A 23530-nucleotide genomic window follows, 5' to 3' on the forward strand; every position below is an offset into this window, starting at 1 on the left:
TGGGTACAAGGTGCTGGCTCTGGTCCTGACACCAGGCTTCCCTGCTAACGTGTACTCTCCAGGAGGCAGCAGGTGATGCCTGAAGCTTCTGGATCCCCGTCACCCATGTGGGAGACCTGGCTGGAGTTCCATGCTCCTGGTTTGGCCTAGCCCAGCCCCACCTGTTGCTGGCATTTGGGTGGGGGTGGTGATGAACCAATGATCTTTCTCTGTGTCTCTCAGCCTCTGCAACAAATACACACACATGTGAAACCAAAACAGAAGCAGGTGGGGATCTAGATTCGGCCTGTGGGCCAGCGTTCGCTAAGGCCTGCTCGAAGCAGACAGTGCTCCAGAGGCATCGTTGTGTACTCATGGTCCCATGTCTCTCTCAACCATGTGTGAAGGCAGCACCATTGGCCCTCCCTGAACAGGACCAGAGACAGGCTGGGCAGTCACCATGTCAGAGAGTACCAATAATGATGCTAGCACTGGCCTCAGCAGACTACTTTTTGCCAACAGGCCTGCTGGGTAAGACCCCCCTACCTTGCTACCATGTGACAGGTATCCTGTTGGTCATGTGGTGGGACACATATGTACTGAGCACCCATTAGGGACCAAGCACTATAGACATGGGACATCAAAGAGACCAAAGCTGTCACTTCTCTTCTGGGGGAGGCAACAAGAAGGCCATGTTAGATGGGGGTCAGGGTCCCGGGAGAAGGCAGCAGGCAGTGTGGAGCATAGAGAGGCCTGGGTGGTGACCATTACACTGTGCTGGGTGCACAGAAGATGTAAAGGATAAAGTGGATAGGAGTGACAAGCATGTGGCAGGAGGAGGAATGTTCCAGCACAGCACAAGGGAAGCAGATGTTGGGGAGGGGAGGGTGGGTCACTGGTAGGATGCTGCTGTGACCCAAGCCAATATGGAGAGCATGGCAGTGTAGTGGTCCTTCCTACAGCCCAGAAAGTTCTCGCTTTTGTGCATTCCAGATCCAGGCTGGGGGAATCCTTGGCCTCCCGTTGCACCTGTGCCAAGATCCACAGGGAAGCTGCTGCTTTGACTCACTGCGTGGGAGCCAGACCTGGAAAGCTTCTTCCAGGTCTCCCATGTGGGTGCAGGGTCCCAAGGACCTCTAAGACCATAAGCAGATAGCTGGATGGGAAGTGGAGCAGCTGAGACTCGAACCTGTGCCTACATGGGATGCTATGGCACTGGCCCGTGCAAGTCGTATTTCTGAATGTGCAAAAACATTAGTAATAACTCAAGCATGAAAGAGTGAAAGGCAGTGATGTCACTAAAATGGAATATGCCCACTCAGATGTCCCCTCTCTTACTGGTGTTCTGCCCCACTGCACATTATGGCCGGAATCACTTGGCTGGTGCTTACTACATTTTGAATTAAAGTTACTGCGGTAGGGGCCTGTGCAGTGGCATAGTAGGCTTATTATCTGCCTACAGCCCTAGTTTCGCTGGTTCTTGTCCTGGCTGTTCCAAGAGGACAGGTGGGAGCCTGGGAATGAGTGGGAAGCTCCTGGCTTTGGCTGGGCTCAGCTCTGGTTGTTGGGGGTCGGGGGAGGTGGAAGCCTTTGGAGGAGTTAACTTCATCAGCTCAGAGTCACTTTCTGTACCTTTAAAAAAAAGATAAATAAACATTTACAGTGGGCGGGGATGTGGGCTGGCTGGCTGGCTGCTTGCCAGCTTTTCCAGCTCGAAATCCCAGTTCTGCCGCAGCTCTTGAGAGCCTCCCGGCTTACATCAAGGGGAGAAATTTCTGGGAAAAAAGGAAATTTCCTTCAGGGTTGAGGCACACCGGAGTCAACAGGGCAGGATCCACGGCTGACATTTGCCCGCAATCACGGCTCAGAACTCAGGCAGAGAAACAAAACAAAACAAAACAAAACAAACCCATCCCCTTTACTCTCCTGACTTTTCCTTTTGTTGCCAAATCGTGCGCCCAGCCACTGGAGGAATTCATCCCTGCATCCCGCACCCCAACCTGGCGACCGCGGGGCGCCGAAGCCGGCAGCTCTCGGGACCAAAGAGTTTTCAAGAAAGATGAGAGCTAGCCGTTGCTGAGGTGGCGACTTAAGTTGTGTACATCTTGGGGCGAGGATGAGGCTGGCAGATGGTGCCCGGGGTGCGGGAAGAGTGGGGCAAAGCTATAGGGTACACCTAGAGCCCTGGACACAGGTCGGGTTCTTCTTGCAGCCCATCGCATCTTGGAGCTTCTGCTCTGGGCACACAGCAATCCGGCGGTCGTCGCTATCCGCTTTTGCAGCGCCACGGGCCACTGCGAGTCTAGGACGCCCGCACTGCGGTCCCGGTCCCACGAGGGGGAGATGCAAAGCGACAAAGAAAGAAGTGTGGGTGTGGAGGGGCGGCCAGCGGAGGGGCCGGGGTCCGGCTGGGGCCGCCGTGCGCCCCGCCCCGCGCCCGGCGGCCGCGCCCCCCGCTCATGTGCGCCGTGTTGTGCGCCAGGCTGCCCCTCCTCCGGCCCTCCCCTCGCGCCGTCCCCTCCCCGCGGCCCGGGAGCGACCGCGCCACACAGCCCCGGGCCGCCGCTGCCGCCGTCGCCTCCGCGCTCCCAGACGCCGAACAGGTGGCCGGAGGCGGTCGCGGGCAGAGGCCAGGCGAGCGCGGCGGAGGCCGCCGGCTGCGGGAGGCGGCCGAGCGAGCGAGTGAGCGAACGAACGGCCCGGGCTCCCTCCTCCTTCTCCTCCCACCCCGGCGCACACGGCTCCCCCTCGCCCCTGCGCCTCGCCCAGCTCCCCGCCGCCCGGCTCGGGCTGCTCCGGCCGCGCGCCGCCAGGGCCCCGGCCGGGCCGCGGTGGCGGCGGCGGCCCAGGCGGCATGAAAGTGACTGTGTGCTTCGGGCGGACCCGGGTGGTCGTACCGTGCGGGGACGGCCGCATGAAAGTTTTCAACCTCGTGCAGCAAGCGGTGACCCGGTACCGCAAAGCCATCGCCAAGGTGAGGCCGGGGGCGCGGGGCGTGGGGCCTGGAGTAGAGGGCGCCGGTGGAGTCTGGAGGGGACAGGAGCACTGGAAGGAGGAGGAGAAGGAGCAGGAGGAGGAGGAGGAGGGGAAGGCGCCGGGATCAACATGGCGCTTCCTGGAGAGGGAGGAGGGAGGCGGCGGAGGCGGGGAAAGGGACTCGCGGCGGCCCGGCCGGGCCTCGCTGGCGCCCCCGCCCCGGCCTGCGGGCGGCCAGGGGTGTCCGCTCGGGCCTCGGGATGGTCCGGACGAGACCCGAGGGGAGATTGGGCTAGCTGGGGTGGGGCGCGTCTTCGGGCCAGGGCGAGGGCGCGTCCTGCTTCGCGTCTGGGGCTCAGGCAGAAGCAGGCTGGACGCGCCCCCAACCCAGCTGCGGGGCCGTGCAAATCCAGCCCGAGGCCTGGCTGCCGCTCCCAGGCCCCTCGCGCGCCGAGGTGGAGGGGGTGGGAAGTTTTTGATGCCAGAAGAGTTTCACGGCCGCGGCCCCTTCTTGGTTTTCCTGCCCTGGCCTCGGGCGCGGGAAGAGTTGCAGCCTTCAGCCGCCCACTCCTCCTCCTCCTGCTGCTGCTTCTGCCATGGATGGGGCCTTGGGGGGAAGCTACGGTACTGGGGGCTCAGCGTGGCCAGGGGCTGTGAGGACTGAGGCCCGTTTGGGCGGACTCCCTAAGAACTCAAGGCTGGGGAGTCCGCCTCCGGACCCAAAGTTGCCCAGGGAGGACCACGGGAGGGGTGTAGTGGTGGGAAGGGGCATGTGCTGGCTGGCTAGCCCCCTCCTCCTGCTGACTTTACCTCCCGCGCGTGCTCCACACTCCGGGGAGACGCTAGTGCCCTATCCAGGCGATTAAGTCCTCTTCATCCCAGCCATGTCCCGGATGGCCCCACTGGGTTGTGCGCCCTAGGAAGCAAAGAGGAAAAGTTTTTCCTCCCAGCCCTTTGCCTCATTCTTTTGTTTTAGTGTATGTTGGAAAAAAACAGCCTGAGATTGTCTCTGTGTGGGTTCTTGCTGGGGTAGGGCGCTGATGACTTTGCTGAGAAGAGATCCCGTGTGGGCTTGTACTAAAAATCAAATCAAAATCAACGGAGATTGGGATCCCCGTGTTTCTTACAAAGTTGACCAAGAAGAAAAACCTGCGTGTGGGGTCAGTGTTCCCAGATCGGCTGGTACATGAAGGCTTACAACCTACACCTTTCAGAGGAGGTATGGACTGGATCGGTCCACCGATTCAGGAAGGCAACCCCAAGAAGCTGAGAAAGGAGAGCAAAATCGAGTCTGGTGTGCGCCTAGGTTTCTGAGAGGAGTTCCCTGTATCTGCCTAAAAATAGTCCCATCTGTTCTGTTTCCGGGGGATGCGGTTTAACACATGTCCGTCTGCAGAGATGAAATTATCAGGTGGTCTATAGGACATCTGGCAGTGTCCAGGGGACTGGACAGATGTGGAGGGCAGGAAACTGCTGGGCCTCAATGATGGTGGGCAGGTAGAATGAGGGAGGCCTCAGTAAGCGAATTGGATTTTTGTGTGTTTCAGCTGAGGCCTGAAAAGGGAGGTGGGTTTGAGAAGGATGTGATGGGGGAAGGAGGGAAGCAAGAGCACAGGTGACTGGAGGTGTTGGCAGTTTCCTGTAAATGTTGTTTGGGGAGCAAGCTCACAGCTGAGCAGGTGAGCTGTAAGATGCTCCTGGGGTTTTGGGGCCTGGGATCATGAGGTTGGTGACCCTGGAGTGTTGCAAGAGGCCAAGTGAGCACTGGCAGGTTCCCCCATGCCTTTGGCTGTTAACCTTGCCCCAGAAGGGATGACTGGGTGACCAGATGACAAGTGCTGGTCCTGAGTCTTGCACTCCTCCCCCGCTGCTGTTGTTTTCTGATCTGGCCCTTACCCTCTTGGAGGAGGGATTGGTGCTCAGGCGGCTAGGTGACCCTGTGCCACTGTGTCTTCCAGTGCAGTGGGAGGGAAAGTATAGGTAGGCCATATTGGATGGTTTGTAGAAAAAGCAAAGCAAGCTCTAAGAGAAAGATGAGAAGATCCCGACTCGCTGAGGCGTTTGGCAGTGTGGTAGGACCACTGTTTTGGCGTATGAGCTGTGTTTGCTTCAGGGAGAGTGTTTATGTGTTTGTGTGGTGGAGTGCCACGACATCCCATCCCATCCATGACAAGGAAGCTACCAATGAATGACATACAACTTTCCCCCCTCCTCCCGCTGCTGACAGTTTTCATCCATCCTCAACCAAGTGCTATCCTGGGCGTTGGCGCCTGTGTCATGGAGATATTTCTCTGCCACCAATGATCCATGGGGGTACAGCCAGCGCCTGCCAGGGTGGGAGTTGTAGGAGCCATGCTGTGCCCACAACCTGGTACTCAGAGAAGCTGTCTCCATGCTTGGCACTCAGCAGGGCTGCAGGCAGGGTGGGTGGCAGTGATTGGCCTCAGGCCACTGCTGCGGAGTGATAGCTCACGATTTCAGGGGTTGGAGCCAGTGGGTTGTGTGAGTGAAGAGAACAGTGTGTGGGGTGACACTTCCTGTCATCTGCATGTCAGCTTTTGCCATGGCCTTGGTGGGCCTGGAGGTCGGCCTTTACTTGGGGTGGAGAACAGCTCGCTGTTAGTTGGCAGTGGCTTCTGAGATTCTGTAAAGTGGGAGGGAATGGAGGGAAAGTTGTGTGTGGAGGGCTCACACGTTTGCTTGGCCCAGCCTGGCCAGGCCGTGGGTCTGGATGGTAGAACGAGGGCCATAGATGGATGCTGGGGAGGGCTCTGGTCCTGAGACCTTGGTGTGAGATGCTGGAAGGCCAAGGAGTTTGGACAGAGCAACATGTGGACACCTTAGGAAACAGTGGAAGAGGATCCTGCACAGTCCTCCTTGCCCTCCCTTTACATTACAGTCCGTTTCTTCTGGATGTGAGGCAGCTGTGCTCTGGGCTTTGAGACCCTTCTAGGGCCCGGCTGCGTGGCCTAGCGGCTAAAGTCCTCGCCTTGAATGCCCCAGGATCCCATATGGGTGCCGGTTCTAATCCCGGCAGCTCCACTTCCCATCCAGCTCCCTGCTTGTGGCCTGGGAAAGCAGTTGAGGACGGCCCAATGCATTGGGACACTGCACCCGCGTGGGAGACCTGGAAGAGGTTCCAGGTTCCTGGCTTCGGATCGGCGCACATCGGCCCGTTGCGGCTCACTTGGGGAGTGAATCATCGGATGGAAGATCTTCCTCTCTGTCTCTCCTCCTCTCTGTATATCCGGCTTTCCAATAATAATAAATCTTTAAAAAAAAAAAGAGACCCTTCTGTATCTTTGTGTTGCACATGCCTTCGAACTCCCTCCACCCCCAGGTGAGCCTCATTTTACTCTGTAACGCATTGCTTTGTTCACCTGTCAGATGGGTTGCTGGATTACAAGGATCACAGCTTGGGGACCTGCCAGGATGTTGATGTGGATACAAGAGTTAGACACAGGTACAAGCTGCCCATATTGGCTTTATTACAGGTTAGGGATCTGGGCCTCTGGATTTAGGGCCACTGCTCTTGTCCTTTGCATGTGTGTCCCTTGGGGATTCCTCTCCTCCTCCTCCTCCTCCCCCGAAGATTAATTTTTTTTATTGGAACTATAGTTACAGAGAGCGAAGGAGGGCCAGAGACCTTCTGCTTGTTGGTTCACCCCTCAAATGGCTATAATGGCCAGAGCTGGGGCAGTCCTAAGCCAGCAACCAGAAGCATCTTCTGGGTCCAAGTGCATGATGCCAGGGGTCCAAGGACATGAACCATTTGCTGCTGTTTTCCCAGGCCATAAGAAGGGAGCTGGTTCCACATAATACAATGTAATTACTGAAGTTAAATAATAAATAATTAAAAAAAAAAAAAAAACAAAAAAAAAAAAGAAGGGAGCTGGTTCATAAGTGGAGCTGTTGGGACTCAAACTGGTGTCCATATGGGATGCTGGTACTACAGGTATAGGCTTAGCTGGCTATGGCCCCTGGGAATTCTTTAACTGCAATTTGTTACTTTTTTTTTTTTTTTAAGAGAAGGTTCAGTTTGTGGGAAGAAATTTTTGCAAGGGGCTTTCCTTTTTGTATATGTGGGTGGTGGTGGTGTCAACTCCTTCCTGCAGTGTGTGTGTGTGTGTGTGTGTGTGTGTGTATGTTTTCTGGAAAATCTTATACTTAGTGTGGAAGCATGCTGTTACACATTGACAAGCCTGTGGATACTTTCTCTTGGAAAAACAGTTATACTGTTGCAGAGCCTGAGAGGAAAGCAGACAAGCCCAGCTGGAAGCAACTGGAAGGAGATGTTATTGTAACTTTTTCTGTCTTCCTCTTCAGAAGGGACTCAGAGGCTCAATGGGTTTGGAAGGCGGTTGCCTTTCAAGTCAGAACTTGCCTTCTCTTGCCCAAGTGTCCTTGCACACCTCTCCCTGGAGGCCCAGTCCTGCTGCCGCAACGCAGGACCCCACTTGCCTGCTGGCCTCCTTCTGTGTCTCTGCAGGTTGTGCACACCCGTATTTCGCTCCCTTGGACTTGCATGTCCCTGGTTTTGCTGATGCCTGGTTGGCTTGCTGTGTATCTGCACAGCCACATTGGAAGACGGGTTGTGGTGCTCTGCTGTGTGTGTGTGTGTGTATGTGTGTGTATATGTCCTCCCCACCCGCCGGCCCTGCACCCAGTCCATGTCCCCTGGAACCTGGCATTGTGCCAGTGCTGTCAGCTGTCCACAGTCCTCCTCTCTGGAGCATACCTGTGCCGCCTCCTCCTCCCTGCCCCCCTGCCCTGCACCCTGCAGAATATGTGCCCTGCTTGTAAGCAGTTGGCAGCGTACAAGTGGGGGATCAGCACATGGCACGCGCTGTCCCACAGGAAGTGTGTTCCTGTGGAGAAGACTTGATCGGCGCTTGCTGATTTGAAGCACTCAGGTTGGGTGTCGTTTGGCATCCCAGGTTGGTAACGGAAACCGAGATCGAGTAAGATTGGAGTGTCTGGAAGATGTGCTCTCGCGTCCGCTCTCTAGAAGGCTTCAGTGTGGTTTGCAGAAGTAGCATAGCAGGAGCTTGGGACTTGCCTGGGATCAGATTCAAGGCCACTGCTCAGGGCAGTGTGTGCATCTGGTCCCAAAACACCTCTGCTAGGTCTGGAACCTCTCATGTTGCCTGTTGGGATCCCTGAATCCATGCTAAGGAGGATGCTTAAGATGCACGGGGACTGGGGGGAGTGGAACCTGTGGTCTGAATGGGCGCATTCTGGACAGCAGCAAGCACGGATGAGCTGGTTGTGGAGGTAACTGGGCTGCCACACCATGGCTGCAGATTGGACCTCCTGGGTGTGAGTGGTGGTGAGTGGTGGTGAGGGCCGCTGAGCAGCTGACCAGAGCCCTGGGGTGTATCAAGGGAGGAAAGCCAGATGCCGAATTGGGCTGGAAGTGCTGCTTCTGGGGAGGGGGAGGGAAGGAGGGTGTCAGACCCTTTGCACTCCACCACTCTGAGACCTTCCTAGTGGGACCACAGCCATCCATAGAAGAGCAGGAGTCAGATTATCTTGATTTACTGAATGTTGGCTCTTCTTTATTTTATGTTATTTTGGCGGAAAACAGAAAACCAATCAATCCTTTCTGGAAAGAAAGAAATGCAGTTCAGTGATTAGAGAGGTAGCTGCTTTCATCCTTTGGTCATCGTGTCTTGCTGAAAGTATTCTCTGGAAAGATGAGGTAGAAGGGATTGCCACTTATCAGCCTGTGGCTTCCGGGGTCTGGCGTCCAGTGGTGGGAGGGTTTGGCCACTCAGTGTGGCTTTGGCTGTTTCACAGATAGCATTTGAAGGCTGCAGCCCGATGACTCAAAGTGGAGCTGGTGTGTCACAGTGGGTAAAGTGCCACCTGCTTTGCTAGCATCTCTGACGCTGCCAGTTCAAGTCCTGGCTATTCCACTTCCCATCCAGTTCTTTGCTAATGGCCTGGAAAATGGCAGCAGAAGCTGGCTCAAGTGCTTGGGTCCCTGCCACCCCAAAGTCGCTCGGTCCTGTCATCTGGGGAGTAAACCAGCAGATGGAACATACTCCTGTCTTTCTCCCTTTCTCTTAGTAATTCTGCTTTTCTCTATGTGTATATGTTGGGTCTGCTATGGAGGTGTGGGGACGCGTAGTCTGGAGTCATTTTCTGCTGCTTTCCCAGCTGGACTAGAAGTGGATTAGAAAGGCAACACTTGGATTCAAACTGGTGCCCAGACGGGATGCTAACATCACACAGAAGCTTAACTTGCCATGCTGTAGTGTCAACCCCAAGAAAAAAACAGTTCTTAAAATTTTCATCTTAAAGGCAGACTGTAAAAGGTATCAACAAGAGATATTAAAACATATCTGTACAAAACAATAAAAAACTTACATATGAATGTTTACAGCATCATTTTTTAAAAAGATTTATTTATTGGATAGTCAAATACACAAAGAGGAAGAGAGACAGAGAGGAAGATCTTCCATCCGATGATTTATTCCCTAAGTGGCCACAACAGCCGGAGCTGACACGATCTGGAGCCAGGAGCCAGGAGCTTCCTCTGGGTCTCCCGCATGGGTGCAGGGTCCCAAGGTTTTGGGTTACCCTCGACTGTTTTCCAAGGCCACAGGCAGGGAAGTGGAGCTGCTGAGAATAGAACCGGTGCCCATGTAGAATCCTGGCGCATGTCAGGTGAGGACTTGAGTCACTAGGCTACTATGCCTGGACTGTTGTATCAGTTTTTAAAAATAGTATTTATTTGAAAGGTAGAGTGACAGGGTAGAAGGGAGAAAGAACTATTTTTCTTTTTGCAGGCTCACTCTCCAAATGCCTACGACAGATGGGGCCAAGCCAGGCTGAAGCCAGGGAGCTGGAACTCAATCCGGGTCTCGTGTATGGGTGGCAGGGGCCCAGGAACTTGAGGCACCACCTGCTGCGGCTGCAAGGGTGTGTGTGGGAGGAGAACTTGATCGAGGGCCCTCCGATGTGGCATGCACCAAGCTCTCTGGGCCACAACACCTGCCTGATTGACAGATAAACTACATTCTTGGGAATGATCAAAACCACACAGGTGTCAAATCAGGGGACAAACATGGAGACAAAAGCTGGCGTGAGTGCATGCCCAGGGCACTGGTACTACCGTGCACTCTAGTGCTTGTGAACCAGGGAGCCGTCCTGTTGATGGTGCTGGGAGCACACAGGTGTGTGGTGATAGTGGCGTCAGGGTGATTGGGATGACGCTGAGGGGTGTGTGTGTGGGGGGGGGGGGCGCTTCTGTTCACAGCGATGAAACAGTTCTAAATTTAGACAGCGCTGTTAGTTGCCCAACCGTGTGAATCTGCTACAAATCATCGTGAGTTTTACATGAGTGAATTTTACAATCTGTGAATCTGTCTCCGTAAAGGTGTTGAAAAACAGACGACGTAAGTCACGATGAGCACGTCCCCATTTTAGGCATTTTTATAGATCTCAGAGTCTCATAAAATGGCATGTGTTTGAGCGTCAGAGGCTCAGGCGGCCCCTGGTGACAGTGGGGCTCTTGGCGGAGTTCTCCATGACACATCTCACTTTCTGGGACCCGCATGGACTGTGCTGTCACTTCTGGTCAGTCCCTGGCTTGTTGAACCTTCAGCTCCCCTGGCTCTTTCCTTGCTGTGTTCTTATCCACTTGGAAAGGCCTCCTCTTACCCACAGCTCATGTTTCCCCCCAGTTGCCTCTGCTGAATCCCAAGATAGGCATGACTCGGGGTGGTGAGATAGGCATGACTCCACCAGCTGCGGAGCTGCTCTTTGCTGCGAGCTGAGCAGGTGTTGCTATCTTGTTGCCATGCTTGGTTATGGTGGGTCCTCCGAGGTCTTCATTGTCTCAACTACGTGTCTGTTATTGAGATAAATCAGAAGCTGGGAAAATTACTGTGCCTTCTTGTTGTGACTTGCAGCAACCATATGAACATACGACACTGCATGATGGCCCATGACCTGTCTTGAATACGCGCATGTGTATATGACATATTTCAGTTTTCACGGAGTCGCTGTGTTCACGGTGGTGTGACTCTGTAAGTGGTTCTGTAGATCACAAGTCGGTATTCTTTATTTCTTGCTGACTGTTGTAATATTTGTATATGACTTCAAGCTTGGGAACACAGATGTCTTTTTCTAGCATGCGCTTTTTCTGTTTGTTGTGTCCTGCGTATCTTTAGAAAACAAATGTTAAAGGGCTGACTTTTTATAAAAAACCTTTTTTAGGATGACTTGCACAGAAACCCCATGTTTTCTTCTGTAACGCCTGGGAAAACAGCTTGCTGCATGTCTCAAGGCTAAAGCTGTGAACTAATCAAGACATGTTGTAGTAACAGATGAAAAACAGTGATGGGAGTGCTGTTTTTGCATCGGTTGTTGGTCTGAGGCTGGGCTTGTTGGTCTGTTTCTGCCGTGCATGTACTAAACATTGGAGAATCTTTGTTGTGTTTTGATTTTCTTTTGCAAATCCAGTAGTTATTGAGGATCGAAGAAGAAGCTGTGTTCTAGGGCTCACACTTTCTTAACCATGGCATGCACATTGGCTCATTCTAAAGCATTGTGCAGAGTCCTGTACGAGTGGTGCCAGCTTGTTGCCCGTCAGGGTCGCTGGGTCCCTGCAGCTTGGGCAGGCTGGTGGAGGTGGCAGTGCCGGATGTGGGCTCCCGGTGCATTGACACACAGGAGATGATGAATCTCTGAATCCATTAATGGTCAATACAGGATGCCATGCCCTCGCCACGCTGAGTTAGGAGAAAAAAATCCTTTTAGTTGAACCAGGTAAATCTGTAACTGCAAACACCAACAGTTTTAGCTTGGAAGGTGGTGTCATTTGTCCGAAGGCAGAAAGCCCAGAGTCTTTGGAAAGGGGAAAGCAATGTTCACTGGGGATGCTGACCCCTGGGCTTTCTGCATGTGGGGGACACTTTTAAATCTCATCTGTTAGGGCTACTTAACACAAAAAAATGTACAAAATCTCAACTAGGTGAGAGTGAAAAAACTCTTTGGTAAAGAATTATTTGAAAGAGTAGGGGGAGAGAGAGAGAAGAAAGATAGGGCTGGTGTTTTGCTGTGTTAGGAAAAGCCCCGCCAGCTGTGACATGAACATCCTTTATGGACATCGGTTTGTGCTCAGGCAGCTTTACCTCACATCTGGCTCCCTGCTTGTGGCCTGGAAAAAGCTGGCCCAAGTCCCTCCGTTTGAGAGACCCGAAGAAAGCTCTTTGTTTTTTGTGTACACCTGGGGAGTGAACCAGTGTGTCTGTCCCTCTGTCTACATAACTGACTTTCAAATACTTAAGTAAATCTTTTAAAAAGAAATCTTCATCCGCCATGAACACGCCATGATGGCTGGAGCGGGACCGGGAGCCAGGAACTCCATCCGGGTGTCTCATGTGGGAGGCAGGAGCCCATGCCCTGGAGCCCTCACCCGCTGCCTTACGGGCTGTGCCTTAGCCCTCACCCGCTGCCTTACGGGCTGTGCCTTAGCAGAAGGTTGGAGTCAGGAGTCAGATGTTGAACCCAGTTCTCCACCGTGGAATATGGACATCCTGATTTTTTAAAAAAAGATGTATTTGTTTTTATTAGAAAGGCAGATTTACAGAGAGAAGGAGATGCAGAGAAAGAACTTCCATCGTTGGTTTACTGCCCAAGAGGCTGCAGTGGCCAGAGCTGAACTGATCAGGAGCCAGGACTCGTTCCAGGTCTCCTATGTGGGTATAGGGTCCCAAAGCTTTGGGCCATCCTCTGCTAGTTTCCCAGGCCAGAAAACAGGGAGCTGGATGGGAAATGGAGCAGCTGGGACACAAACTGGTGCCGATATGGGATCCCGCTGCATGCAAGGCAAGATTTTAGCTACTGAGCCATCACGCTGATGGCTAACTGATGTTTTAAAAGCTGGGCAAGTACCTGCTTCTCTAAGTTTTATTTTTTTTTTAAGATTAATTTATTTTTATTGCAAAGTGAGATATATATATATATATATATATATTTTTTTTTTTATTTCATTTTATTACAGCCAGATATACACAGAGGAGGAGAGACAGAGAGGAAGATCTTCCATCCGATGATTCACTCCCCAAGTGAGCCGCAACGGGCCGGTACGCGCCGATCCGATGCCGGGAACCTGGAACCTCTTCCGGGTCTCCCACGCGGGTGCAGTGTCCCAATGCATTGGGCCGTCCTCAACTGCTTTCCCAGGCCACAAGCAGGGAGCTGGATGGGAAGTGGAGCTGCCGGGATTAGAACCGGCACCCATATGGGATCCCGGGGCGTTCAAGGCGAGGACTTTAGCCGCTAGGCCATGCCGCCGGGCCCCGAGATATATATATATATATGGAGGAGAAGAGACAGAGAGGAAGATCTTCTGTCTGATGATTCACTCCCCAAGTGAGCACAATGGCCGGTGCTCTACCGATCTGAAGCCAGGATCCAGGAACTTCCTCCAGGTCTCCCACATGGGTGCAGGGTCCCAAGGCTTTGGGCTGTCCTGGACTGATTTCCCAGGCTACAAGCAAGGAGCTGGATGGGAAGTGGAGCTGCCGGCATTAGAATCAGCACCCGTATGGGATCCCGGCGTGTTTGAGGTGAGGGCTTTAGCTGCTAGGCCACGGCGCCTGGCCCTGTTTCTCCAGGGTTTTAAACACACATTAGACACTCTGTTAATAGCCGGTTTACAAAGTCAACTTGATATTCCACTTGGCTTGTATTGAGTTGATTTTCAAGATGTCCTGACACAGGTCAGTGTTTTCTTCTGCAAGGGTGGATGGAACACATTGCAGTGTTAATACTCCCGAGTCTGTTTGGAAAGACACGAGTTGAGATCTCCCTGTGGATCCCTGTGGACCGTAGGAGGAGTGTCTTCTGTCCTCAGGTTCCAGCTGTATGAGGTTTATCAGCCCTTGTTGGTGTTCTGAAGTATCTGCAGCGTTGTGCTGCTGGCGCAGAAGGCATTATGTAAGCTGTGTTTAGTTTATTTGGAATACAAAAGGCAGCGGTTACACCTTTTTCATTTTTTGAACTGTGGACGCTTGGAAGTGTAAAAACATTGTAGGCACGTTGAAGTTGCAGACGTGTTTGAACCTTTAGCACCTCTTATCTAGTCGCTCTTGGCTGGCACAGAGCTCGTCTGACTCATAGAATCAACGGGAAGGACAGCATTTTTGTGTGTGCCCCTCCAGCCCTTTCCTCCGGAGGCCTGTGTCATTCCCCCAGCCCCTCCCCACTCTCACCTGTGTCTGCAGGTGGTGGTTTTGGGGGCAGTCTGGTGAGCAGGAAGGGAGCTCAGGGTGGCTCTTGGAGATGGCTAGTGGATGGATGGCCCTTGGAATGCTTTGGAGTGGCTAAGGGCTCCCCAGGCCAGGTGCCTAAAGGCTTCCCCAGGAGTTGAGCCATTGCTCCCTCTAAGCAGGCAGCAGGACTGTCAGTGCTGAGGTTTTACAAAGCTGTGAGCTCTCTGGCTGCTTGGCGCCTTCTCTGTGCAGCTGGAGCTGAAAGCTGGCCTGCCAGTTAAGATGATCGGGACATGTAGGGAGGTTGCTGATTGTCGTCTCTCTTTTCCCTCCTGCCATTCTGGGGCAGTGTCCTCGCTTTGCTCTGATCTCAGGCCAGCAGGATTGGTTTGCTGAAGTTCACCCATGGGACAGAAAGAAGTAACAGCATTGAGTTTTCTCTTCCGCTCCCAACTTCCTCCTGGCTTTTGATCTTTGCCAACAAAAGTGCTTCAAAGCAAAAAAAAAAAAAAAAAAAAAAAAAGTTTCCAGAATACCCAAACACAGGAGGGAAATCCCAGGATGGGGGAATCTGCTCCTCCCCCCCAACCTTGGCTTCTGCGGTCCCGAGTGCCCTGGATCCAAAGCTCTACCGTGTCCCCAGAGCAGGCAGCTGGAGAAGCAGAACAGCCGGAACTCAGACCAGAACTTGGTATGGGATGCTGGTGGCCCAGGCAGTGGCGGCTTAAGCCACTGCCCCACAGTGCCATTCCTTACATGGACTTACTGAAGACTGCTTATATGCATATGTGTGGATTTCTTTTTCTTTTTTTAATACTAAGACAGACTTACAGTTTTTTTTTTAATTTTAAAAAAATTTATTTTTATTTCAAAGTGAGATATACAGAGAGGAGAGACAAAGAGAAAGATCTTCCGTCCGATGATTCACTCCCCAAGTGAGCTGCAGCGGCCGATCTGAAGCCAGCATCCAGGAACTTCCTCCAGGTCTCCCACATGGGTGCAGGGTCCCTAGGCTTTGTGCCATCCTCAGCTGCTTTCCCAGGCCACAAGCAAGGAGCTGGATGGGAAGTGGAGCTTCCGGGATTAGAACCAACGCCGTATGGGATCCCAGCACGTTGAAGGCAAGGAGTTGAGCCACTAGTCCACGGCGCCGGGCCCAGACTTAGTATCTTTCTGTTTCCACGAGGTTTTGGATCTGTGCTTCTGGAGACAGCTGACTTGGTCCGGAGGCCCCAGGCCACTCTTATTTACGGCTAGCAGTAGCATTGTTGCTGTTTGTAAGCCTGACTCCTTAGCTCCTGTGTATTTGGTTTACATGCTACTGAAAGTAGGGGGGAAAGAAGGGGGAGTGAAGCTGGAATTACCAACAGAAATCGCCAATCGTTATGTGGACAGCGTGCGCTGGCAGCCTACCCTCACCTGCCTGCTGCTGGTGGAGCTGACCTGAGCCCCAGTCCTTGTTGAGGTTCTGTGTGTGACCTGATGGGGAGAGATGACGCAAAGACATACAGTTTTCTCCAGGGTATTTTCAGAGCTGTAGAGTTCAATTCTTTTGTAATAATCTTAAAAATAAAATACTGTCCTTGGGGTTGTGCTGTGGTATGGCAGGTAAAGCTGCTGCCTGTAGTGTTGGTATTGCATACAGGTGCCAGTTCGAGTCCCAGCTGCTCCACTCCCAGTCTAGCTCCCTGCTAATGTGTTTGGCAAGGAAGCAGAGGATGGCTAGGTACTTGGGCCCTGAGTATATGTGGGGTACTTGGAAGAAGCTCCCGACTCCTAGCTTTGAACCGACCCAGATCCAGCCGTTGTGGGCATTTGGGGAGTGAATCAGTAATGGAAGTCCTCTCTGTATCTTTGTAAATCTGCCTTTCAAAAGTATATATGTGTGTATATGTATACGTACATACAAGTATTATGTTTTATAGATGTGCTAGGAATTTTATTTTGAAATATTTATTTGAAAACCAGAATTACAGAGATAGGGAGAGATAGAGATCTTCCATTCACTGGTTCACTCTCACGTGGCCACAGTGGTCAGGGCTGAGCCGAGCCAAAGTCAGGAGCTTCATGTGGTTCTCTGACTAGGTGGCAGGGACCTAAACCCTTGGCCCATCCTGCTTTTCCCAGGCCATTTGTAACGAACTGGGTTGAGAGTGGAGCAGTTAGGTTTTGAACAGGTGGATCTTAATGTGTTGCACCACAATGCTGGTTCCCATAGGAGTTACTTGAAGGCACTATGTAATAGAAAACAATGCCTGTGTAAGAATTTCTTTCCTTTGGCAGCTCCCAATAACATGTATCTGTGAGTTGATGAGTACAGACATTGCTTCAAATTTCAGGTATGTTGAGGTATCACTGTATAATGAAGTGACCAAAACTTGATGGCTTCAACCCACGGGTGAATACGTCAATCTCTTGGTTTTGTGGATTAGGAGTTGGGCAGGGCTCAGTCAGACTGTTCATCTGCTCCTGTAAAGGTGGTCAGCTGGCAATTGAGATCTAGTGTGTGTGTGTGTGTGTGTGTGTGTGTGTGTGTGTGTGTGTGTGTTGGGGGGGTGCGTCCCAAAGGGCTCCGTTCCTGTGTCTGGTGCTTTGTGAGGAGATGGGAGGTTGGGTCTGCTGGGCCTCTGCATGGTGTGTCTCCAGCATGCTTGGGGTGCTTGGGCTTCATGCTAAAGCTTGGAACTGCTGGGGGTAGATTTAAGGGTGAGATAGTGACCTGACAGTGCAGCATACCAATCTGAAGTCTTTTTTTGTATACCGGGTACCATGCTTGGTTCAATTTGTGGGTTGGGGCATGGACTCTGCCCCTCCACTGAAGTGATTTGGGGCATGTGTGGCCGTGTCTGGATGTGTGTGTTGTCTGAGGTGTACAGCATTTTATTTCTCGCACCATGTTTTTGGAGTATCACTCTCTCCTCCTGGCCTATATGTCCGGGGCACTTCCGAGGTCCACAGACTTAAGGGGTAGTTTGTGTTTGTGTTTGGCAAGTCTGGAAAGATCAGACAGCTTTCCCAGGCTCTGGGCCAGAAGGAATGATGTTAATGACACCTTGGGTTTATGGTCTTCTCAGAGGCTCAGGGCTGGTGTGCTATTTGTGACTCTTTTTTGTGAGAGTGCCCTGCAGCAGCCCAGTGTTCCTGCACAGCTGGGCTTGGCGGGGGCATCCCTCATGATGTCAGATCCTGCATGGCTTTCCAGGATGAATGCTGTACATCAGCTGGAAAGTCCACCCTGGAGGTCTGTTCCTCTTGGCCTTTCGCTGTCCCTCTCTGCTTGTCCCCAGGCACTGGCAGCTCCTGCCATGTTCCCCGGGTCCCTTGTTTCTGTCCCTGTAGTCCTCAGCTGGCTGTCCTTGCAGCTGCTGTTAGCAGCGAAGCCACAGCTGTGCTCAGCAGCCAAAGCTCCCTTGCCCGGATTCCCCTTCGCTCACCCAGGGCCATGTGTCCTATTTATGGGCCGTCACTGGGCTGCCCTGGTGTATCATGCCCCACGGTCCCCCTGTGATGAGGAGAGAAAGAACCACCGTCCGCACGTGTCCTTTTGGGTGGGAGGTCACTGTGAGTATCTCCATCCTGGTATGTGTTTTGTTGTGAATGAAGGAAATTTCTTGGGAGAGCCAGCATCTGTGGCATAGGAGGCTAAGCTTCTGTCTGCTGCACAAGCATCCCATATGGGCTCTGGTTTGAGTCCCAGCTACTCTACTTCTCATTCTACTCCCTGCTTATGGCCTGGGAAAGCAGTATAGGATGGCCCACGTCCTTGGGCCCCTGTTCCCACATGGGAGACGTGGGGGAAGCTGGGTCCTGGCTTTTGGAGCTCTGGCTGTTCTGGCCATCTGGGGTCAGTGAACTAGAGGATGAAGGCTTCTGACTTTCTCTCTGATACTAGCTTTCAAGCAAACCAAAAAATGAAAAAAAAAAAAATTTTTAAAGGAGGGTCATGGGCTTGATGGAATCCGTTGATAGTGTTGGGAAGATTTCCTTTCTGTGTCCTCAAACCAGCAGCCTGACATTGTGAAAATGCCAAGGCTGCCCGGCTGCTGGTGGCTGTGGCTTGGTGAGCTGGAATTACCACCCTTGCAGATCACTGAGATGATTACAGGTGGATGTAGCCTGTTCCCTGGCTATGGGGCGATGAGAGGGTGAGGTGCACCCCTGTGAGAAAGCAGGGGCCCTCACAAGCCCAGGACAGCTATGACTCAGGGTGCAGTCAGGCGCCTAAGCGACGGCCCCACCTCTGGCTCTGTGGAATGCTCTGAGGGGCTGCTGAGGTGGGTGCCTTAGTCACCCCTTGCCGTGTGGAAACTGGGGTCCCTGATGGGCTTGAAGCAAAGAACAGGTACTGCCGTGCTCACAAAATGCACCTGTGCCCACCTGGTGACGTAGTGGGTCTTTGGCATGTTGCTGGTTCTTCCTCGTTCTGCACGTGTTGGCAGACGCCAGGGACCTCTTCTGTTCTGTTGTGTGTGGGGCGGTGCAGGGGATCCTCACATGAACACACCCCTCTGCACAGGGGCATCTCTGGGAGAGCGCAAAGGTAGGTGGTGCTGAGACAGGTCCATCCGTCTGAGCCCAGGGCAGGTGGTGAGAGGTGTGGACCTGACTCACAGGACGCCGTGTGGATGCCCTGAGAAGGTGGCGCAGTGGTCGTTGACCCAGGTCTTTCTGTGTCACCCTTGGCCTCAGGCTCCTTGCTGTAATCTCTGCAGAAGACAGGAGCCTAGACAGTGATTGTGTGAGGAAGAGGGCCTGGCCCATTCATGACAAGTGAGGCTGGAGCCGCCAACTTGGGACCCATGTCAGCTGTGTGTGATGGGCAGGTTGCCAGCAGCATAGGGGAGTATCATGAGACAGCTGTGTTGGGGCCATGCTGACCTGCCCTTGGCCCTCAGGGCTGCCTGACTGTGGGTGGCCTGGCTTTGGCTGGTGGCCTCCTGTGTGGCATGGGGGGCGGGCGGGCGGGTGGAGACTGATGCCCACTTCTGAGGCTGTTTTTCCATGTAGCGCGATGATAATGTCTGGTCATATGTGGTATTCATGGACTTGGAAGATAACAAGAGCACTTGGTTGTGACTTTGAGCAGGGCAGGAAGCACTGGGAGTGACAGCTGTGGCTTTTTGTGTTCTGGTGCCAATGGCATTATTTTGTTTTTGTGGTCACCAGTGTGTGTGGTATGTATGTCCGCGTGTGGGGGTAGGGGTGTGGGACTGGGGACAGAAAGGATTCTTTTTTTAGGCGAGAGAGTGAGCGAGGTGTTCTATCTGCAGGTTTATTCCGCAAATGGCAAATGGCAGTAACAGTTAAAACTGAGCCGACCTGAGCCAGGAGCTTCTTCTGGGTCTCCCCTGTGGGTGCAGGGGCCCAAGCCCTGAAGCCATCCTCCACTGCTTTCCCATGGTGCACATCAGGTTGAAGCTGGAAGGGAAGTGGAGCAGCTGGGCTTGGAACCAGCACCACAGGTGCAGGCTTGACCCGCTGTACCACAGTGCCTCCCCCAGAAGGGATTCTTACTGGCAGTGAAAGGGTTGGGGTGCATTTTAGGGGCTAAAGCTGTTTTTTGAAGCCTTTTAGGGAATCTGTGGTTCCTTCTAATCTAACCCTACAGATTAGAGGCATGTGGTCAGGAAACATTTATAGTGGGATACAATTTACTGGAATTTTTTTTTTTTTTTGAAAAAAAAAAAAAAAGACAATGAAACTTTTCATTAACTCAGCTGTGACTTCGGTCTTTCTCGATTCCTTGAAGCGCAGTGTTTTCCTAGGACCCATAGATTCTGGTTGACTTCCAGCCCCCTGCAATGGTGGTGGTGGCAGGGTCTGGCTCTAACAGCAGGGAGTGTGATAAGGGTGGGCTTGTGCAAGGGAGTGAGAGGCTTGCCTGCTCTCCCCGTGTGGGGGAGGACAGGAATTTGCTGTGTCCGTTTCCTGTCACCTGCACTTGAGTTCTCTGCTCGCGCCACTGTCCCCTGGGTTTCTGGGTCAGCCTATTTTTTTTTCCTGTGGGTTACGCCTTGGGAATCTCGCTGATGGGTAAATTAGTGCTAGCAGAGGAAGTAGAAGACACTGCGTGAGCGTGTTTTCTTTAAACAAACACACTCCACAATTTGTTTTATTGGATGTTGTCCCCGGAATGGAAATGCCACGGGTAATTCCAATACAGTTTGCAGGCGGCTTGTGCACACAGCAGATGCTGGACTGCCGAGGGTGAGTGTGTGTGTGTGTGTGTGCGCATGCATGTGTGGCTGGTGCCTTTGAAAGCACAGAAGTCTTGACAAATGAGGCAATTTCCAGAGGCATCAATCATTAACCAGGACGAGGACACGTTTGGTTCCAGCCCAGAGCTGCAGTGGCTCGGGCACTCCTGCCGCCAGCCAGCCAGGGACCTTCCCATGTCTGACTCAGCACCTCCGGGTGCCCAGAATTTTTGGCTGAGGTGAGCACCACTCTACGTACTGTGAAAATGGGGTGTGGTCTTCCCAGTGAGATGAATAGAGACCCTGGGAAGTGAGGATGCTTTTTAAGAGAAGCAGTTACACAGAATGATCTATAATTTCATGGCACTGTTTCTTTTCAGCTGTTTCCGTGCAGACGTAAATACAAATGCTTTTTTTTTCTTTTTAAAGGCTTATGTGTTTATTTTTTGAGAGAGAGCATTGCCATCCTCTGGTTCACTCAAATTCCAGCAGGCAGGCCTGGGCCTCCTGTGTGGGTGATGGTAACCCTTGTATTTGAACCTTCTTCACCTGCAGTCTGCCAGGGTGCACACTAGCAGGAAGCCAGAACCAGGACAAGTGCTGTCTTAACTGCTAGGCCATGTACACCTGCCACAGATGCTTTTCCTTTCTTTCTGTTTTTCTTTTCAGGATTTATTGATTTGAAAGAGTTTGGGGAAAAGACTGAGATCTTCCATCTACTGATTCACTCCCCGAGTGGTTACAACATCCAGGACTGGACCAGGCAGCAGCTTGGGTCACCCATGTGGGAGGCAGGTGCACGAGCGTTTGAGCTAACCTTCGCAGGGTCCCAAGGCTTTGGGCCATCCTTGATTGCTTTCCCAGGCCACAAGCAGGGAGCAGGTGGGAAGCAGACAAGCTGGGACACGAATCGGTGCCAATATGGGAGCCCTGTGCTTGCAAGGCAAGGATTAGTCCATTGAACCATCATGCTGGGGTGCCCCCCTTTTTTCTTTATTAAAGATTAATCTATTAGGTGACCCACCCTTGGTGGCTGTTTCTGGAGTGAGCCAGCAGAAGGAAGATCTATAATTTTTCTGTCTCTCCTTCCATAACTTTACCTTTAAAGTAATAATAATAATTCTAAAAATCTTGATTTTTAATCTGTTATAACAGCAGAGTTTGAGAGGGAGGGAGACACAGAGAGTTCTTCCACCTGCTGCCTTACTCGCTCAGATAGTCATGACACTGGAGGTGATCCCGTCTGAAGCCAGGAGTCAGGAGCGTCATCTGGGTCTCCCTTGTGAGTATAGTTCAAGCACTTGGGTATCCTCTGCTGCTTTCTCAAGCCTTTGAGCAGGGAAGTGGAACAGCCAGGACTTGAATTGGCGTCCGTATGAATGCCAGTGTTGTATGCATTAGCCTTACCTGCTGTGCCGCAACAATGGCCTTGGATCCTGCCACCTATGTGGGAGAACCAGAAGAAGCTCCTGGCTCCTGGCTTCGGATTGGCACAGCTCTGGGCTTGAGACCACTTGGGGAGTGACCCGGTGGATGGAAGATCTCATTCTCTCTCTTCTGTCTAAAAACATGATCTGCTTTTCCAGTGAAAGTAAATCTTTTAAAAAACTGTCACAAATTCAACAGTAGAATGCACACATTTGGGTGGCATTGTGGTGCAGTGGGTTAACTTACTGCTTGGGATATCAGCATCCCATTTTGGAGGGCCTGTTTCAGTCTCAGCTAGTCTGCCTCTGTTCCAGCTGCCTGCTGGTTATGCCTGGGAGGCAGCCGATGATGGTCCCAAGTCTGGCGACTTTGCTCACTGTGTGGGAATCAGGGACGGAGTTCTGGATTCTGGGCTTCCGCCAGGGTGAAGCCCTGTGGTTGCAGATATTTGAGCAGTGAACCATCAAGGGGAAGATCTCTTTGTACCTGTCACTCTGCGTTTCAGTTCTTAAAAAGAAGTAATAGTAAACTGATATAAACTGGTCTCTCCTGATACTCCAAATAATTAAAGGAATGTATTAAACGACTTGGAAACATACTAAAGTAATAATGGTGTTTGCTTCCGCATGATTGGATTGTGACTGGTTTGTTCCTTTTTTCTTTGGTTTTATAATGTGTTTGGTTATGTTTTTCCAAGATGCAGACTGTAGAATCACTTTTATTTTAAATGTTAAAGAATTTATATTCTTAATCCAGATGAATCCGGACGCAGAAGTATTACAAGTAAAAATGAAAACCAAGCGGAAATGTTAAAAAGAAAAATCCAGCATGTGAACTTTTGATAGAATACTTAGAAATCAAAATTTCTCCCTGGGACCTGGCTCAGTTAATGCCTCTCTATGCCAGGATTACTTATTGTCCCCTGAATTGCCCAGGGTTTTTACCCATTGTCCTTGGAATTAGGATTAATTCAGTGTGAGTCAACCAAATCTTGGGTTTGACATCCTGTCTTAAATGTTTTAACACAGGTATGGTTTAAAACCTTTCCTGGTATTGGGTTGCAAATGCCCAGCTGAAATCCTTCTTGGAATGAAGTTGGCACGCAGAGCAGACCTTTGTCGAGTGCTGGGCAAATGTTTAATGCATTGAGGAAATAATTCCTATTTTGCAAGTCTTTTGATCAGCTGGATGTGGGGGCAGTTAGCTGTTAAAATGTTTGCTGTTGTGAAGATGGAAGGAATTTGAAAAGACTAGAGGTGAAGGTTTTCTTCTGGACTCTGGCTGAGGAACCCTTGCCCTCCTCCAGGGCAGGTCTGCACCCCAGTCCCCTGGCGTCTTTCTCAGGTTTCACCCCAGCACCCGTGTAGCAGGTGGGGTCCTCCCGTGCCCTCTTAGACCTGCCCAGATGCAGGTTCCATCACACTGATGGGAGTAGGTGGGTTAGGAGTGGCCTCCCTCATTTCCTGCTGGTTTTGCTTTGGCCACCAGATGAGCAGTTGGGTCTTCCAGGAGCCATTCAGGATGAAATCTATAGGAGGAAAACAGTACTTCGGTCCAGGTGCGTTGCCTCATTTTGCTCTCTTTGTGAGCATCACAGCTTCTCAGGAGGGCCTGGTTTAGGTCCTGCTTTGTGTAACTTGAAGGGAAAATTCCAAGCCACCCCGCAGTTCAGTGTGGCTCAGAGGTTTAGCTGGACTCAGTGCTTGCTGGCTTTGGGGTCCC

General features: G+C 52.0%; 1 protein-coding gene across 13 annotated transcripts in view; it reads left to right on the forward strand.

Annotated features, from left to right (window-relative positions):
- Positions 1 to 2473: 2473 nt before the first annotated feature.
- Positions 2474 to 23530, forward strand: part of PARD3 (par-3 family cell polarity regulator) — a 475858-nt gene continuing 454801 nt past the window's right edge. For 6 of the 13 annotated variants that reach the window (XM_058669637.1, XM_058669638.1, XM_058669630.1 and 3 more), the window contains exon 1: positions 2476 to 2953. In XM_058669637.1, coding sequence (XP_058525620.1) covers positions 2834 to 2953 — 120 coding nt within the window. In that variant the 5' untranslated portion in view covers positions 2476 to 2833. Of the gene's footprint in view, positions 2954 to 23530 lie in introns of all 13 variants that reach the window. The other 7 variants (XM_058669628.1, XM_058669633.1, XM_058669629.1 and 4 more) reach the window with 4 other exon arrangements.

The sequence above is a fragment of the Ochotona princeps genome, chromosome 10 (genome assembly GCF_030435755.1).
Source record: "Ochotona princeps isolate mOchPri1 chromosome 10, mOchPri1.hap1, whole genome shotgun sequence".
NCBI classification, from domain to species: domain Eukaryota; kingdom Metazoa; phylum Chordata; class Mammalia; order Lagomorpha; family Ochotonidae; genus Ochotona; species Ochotona princeps.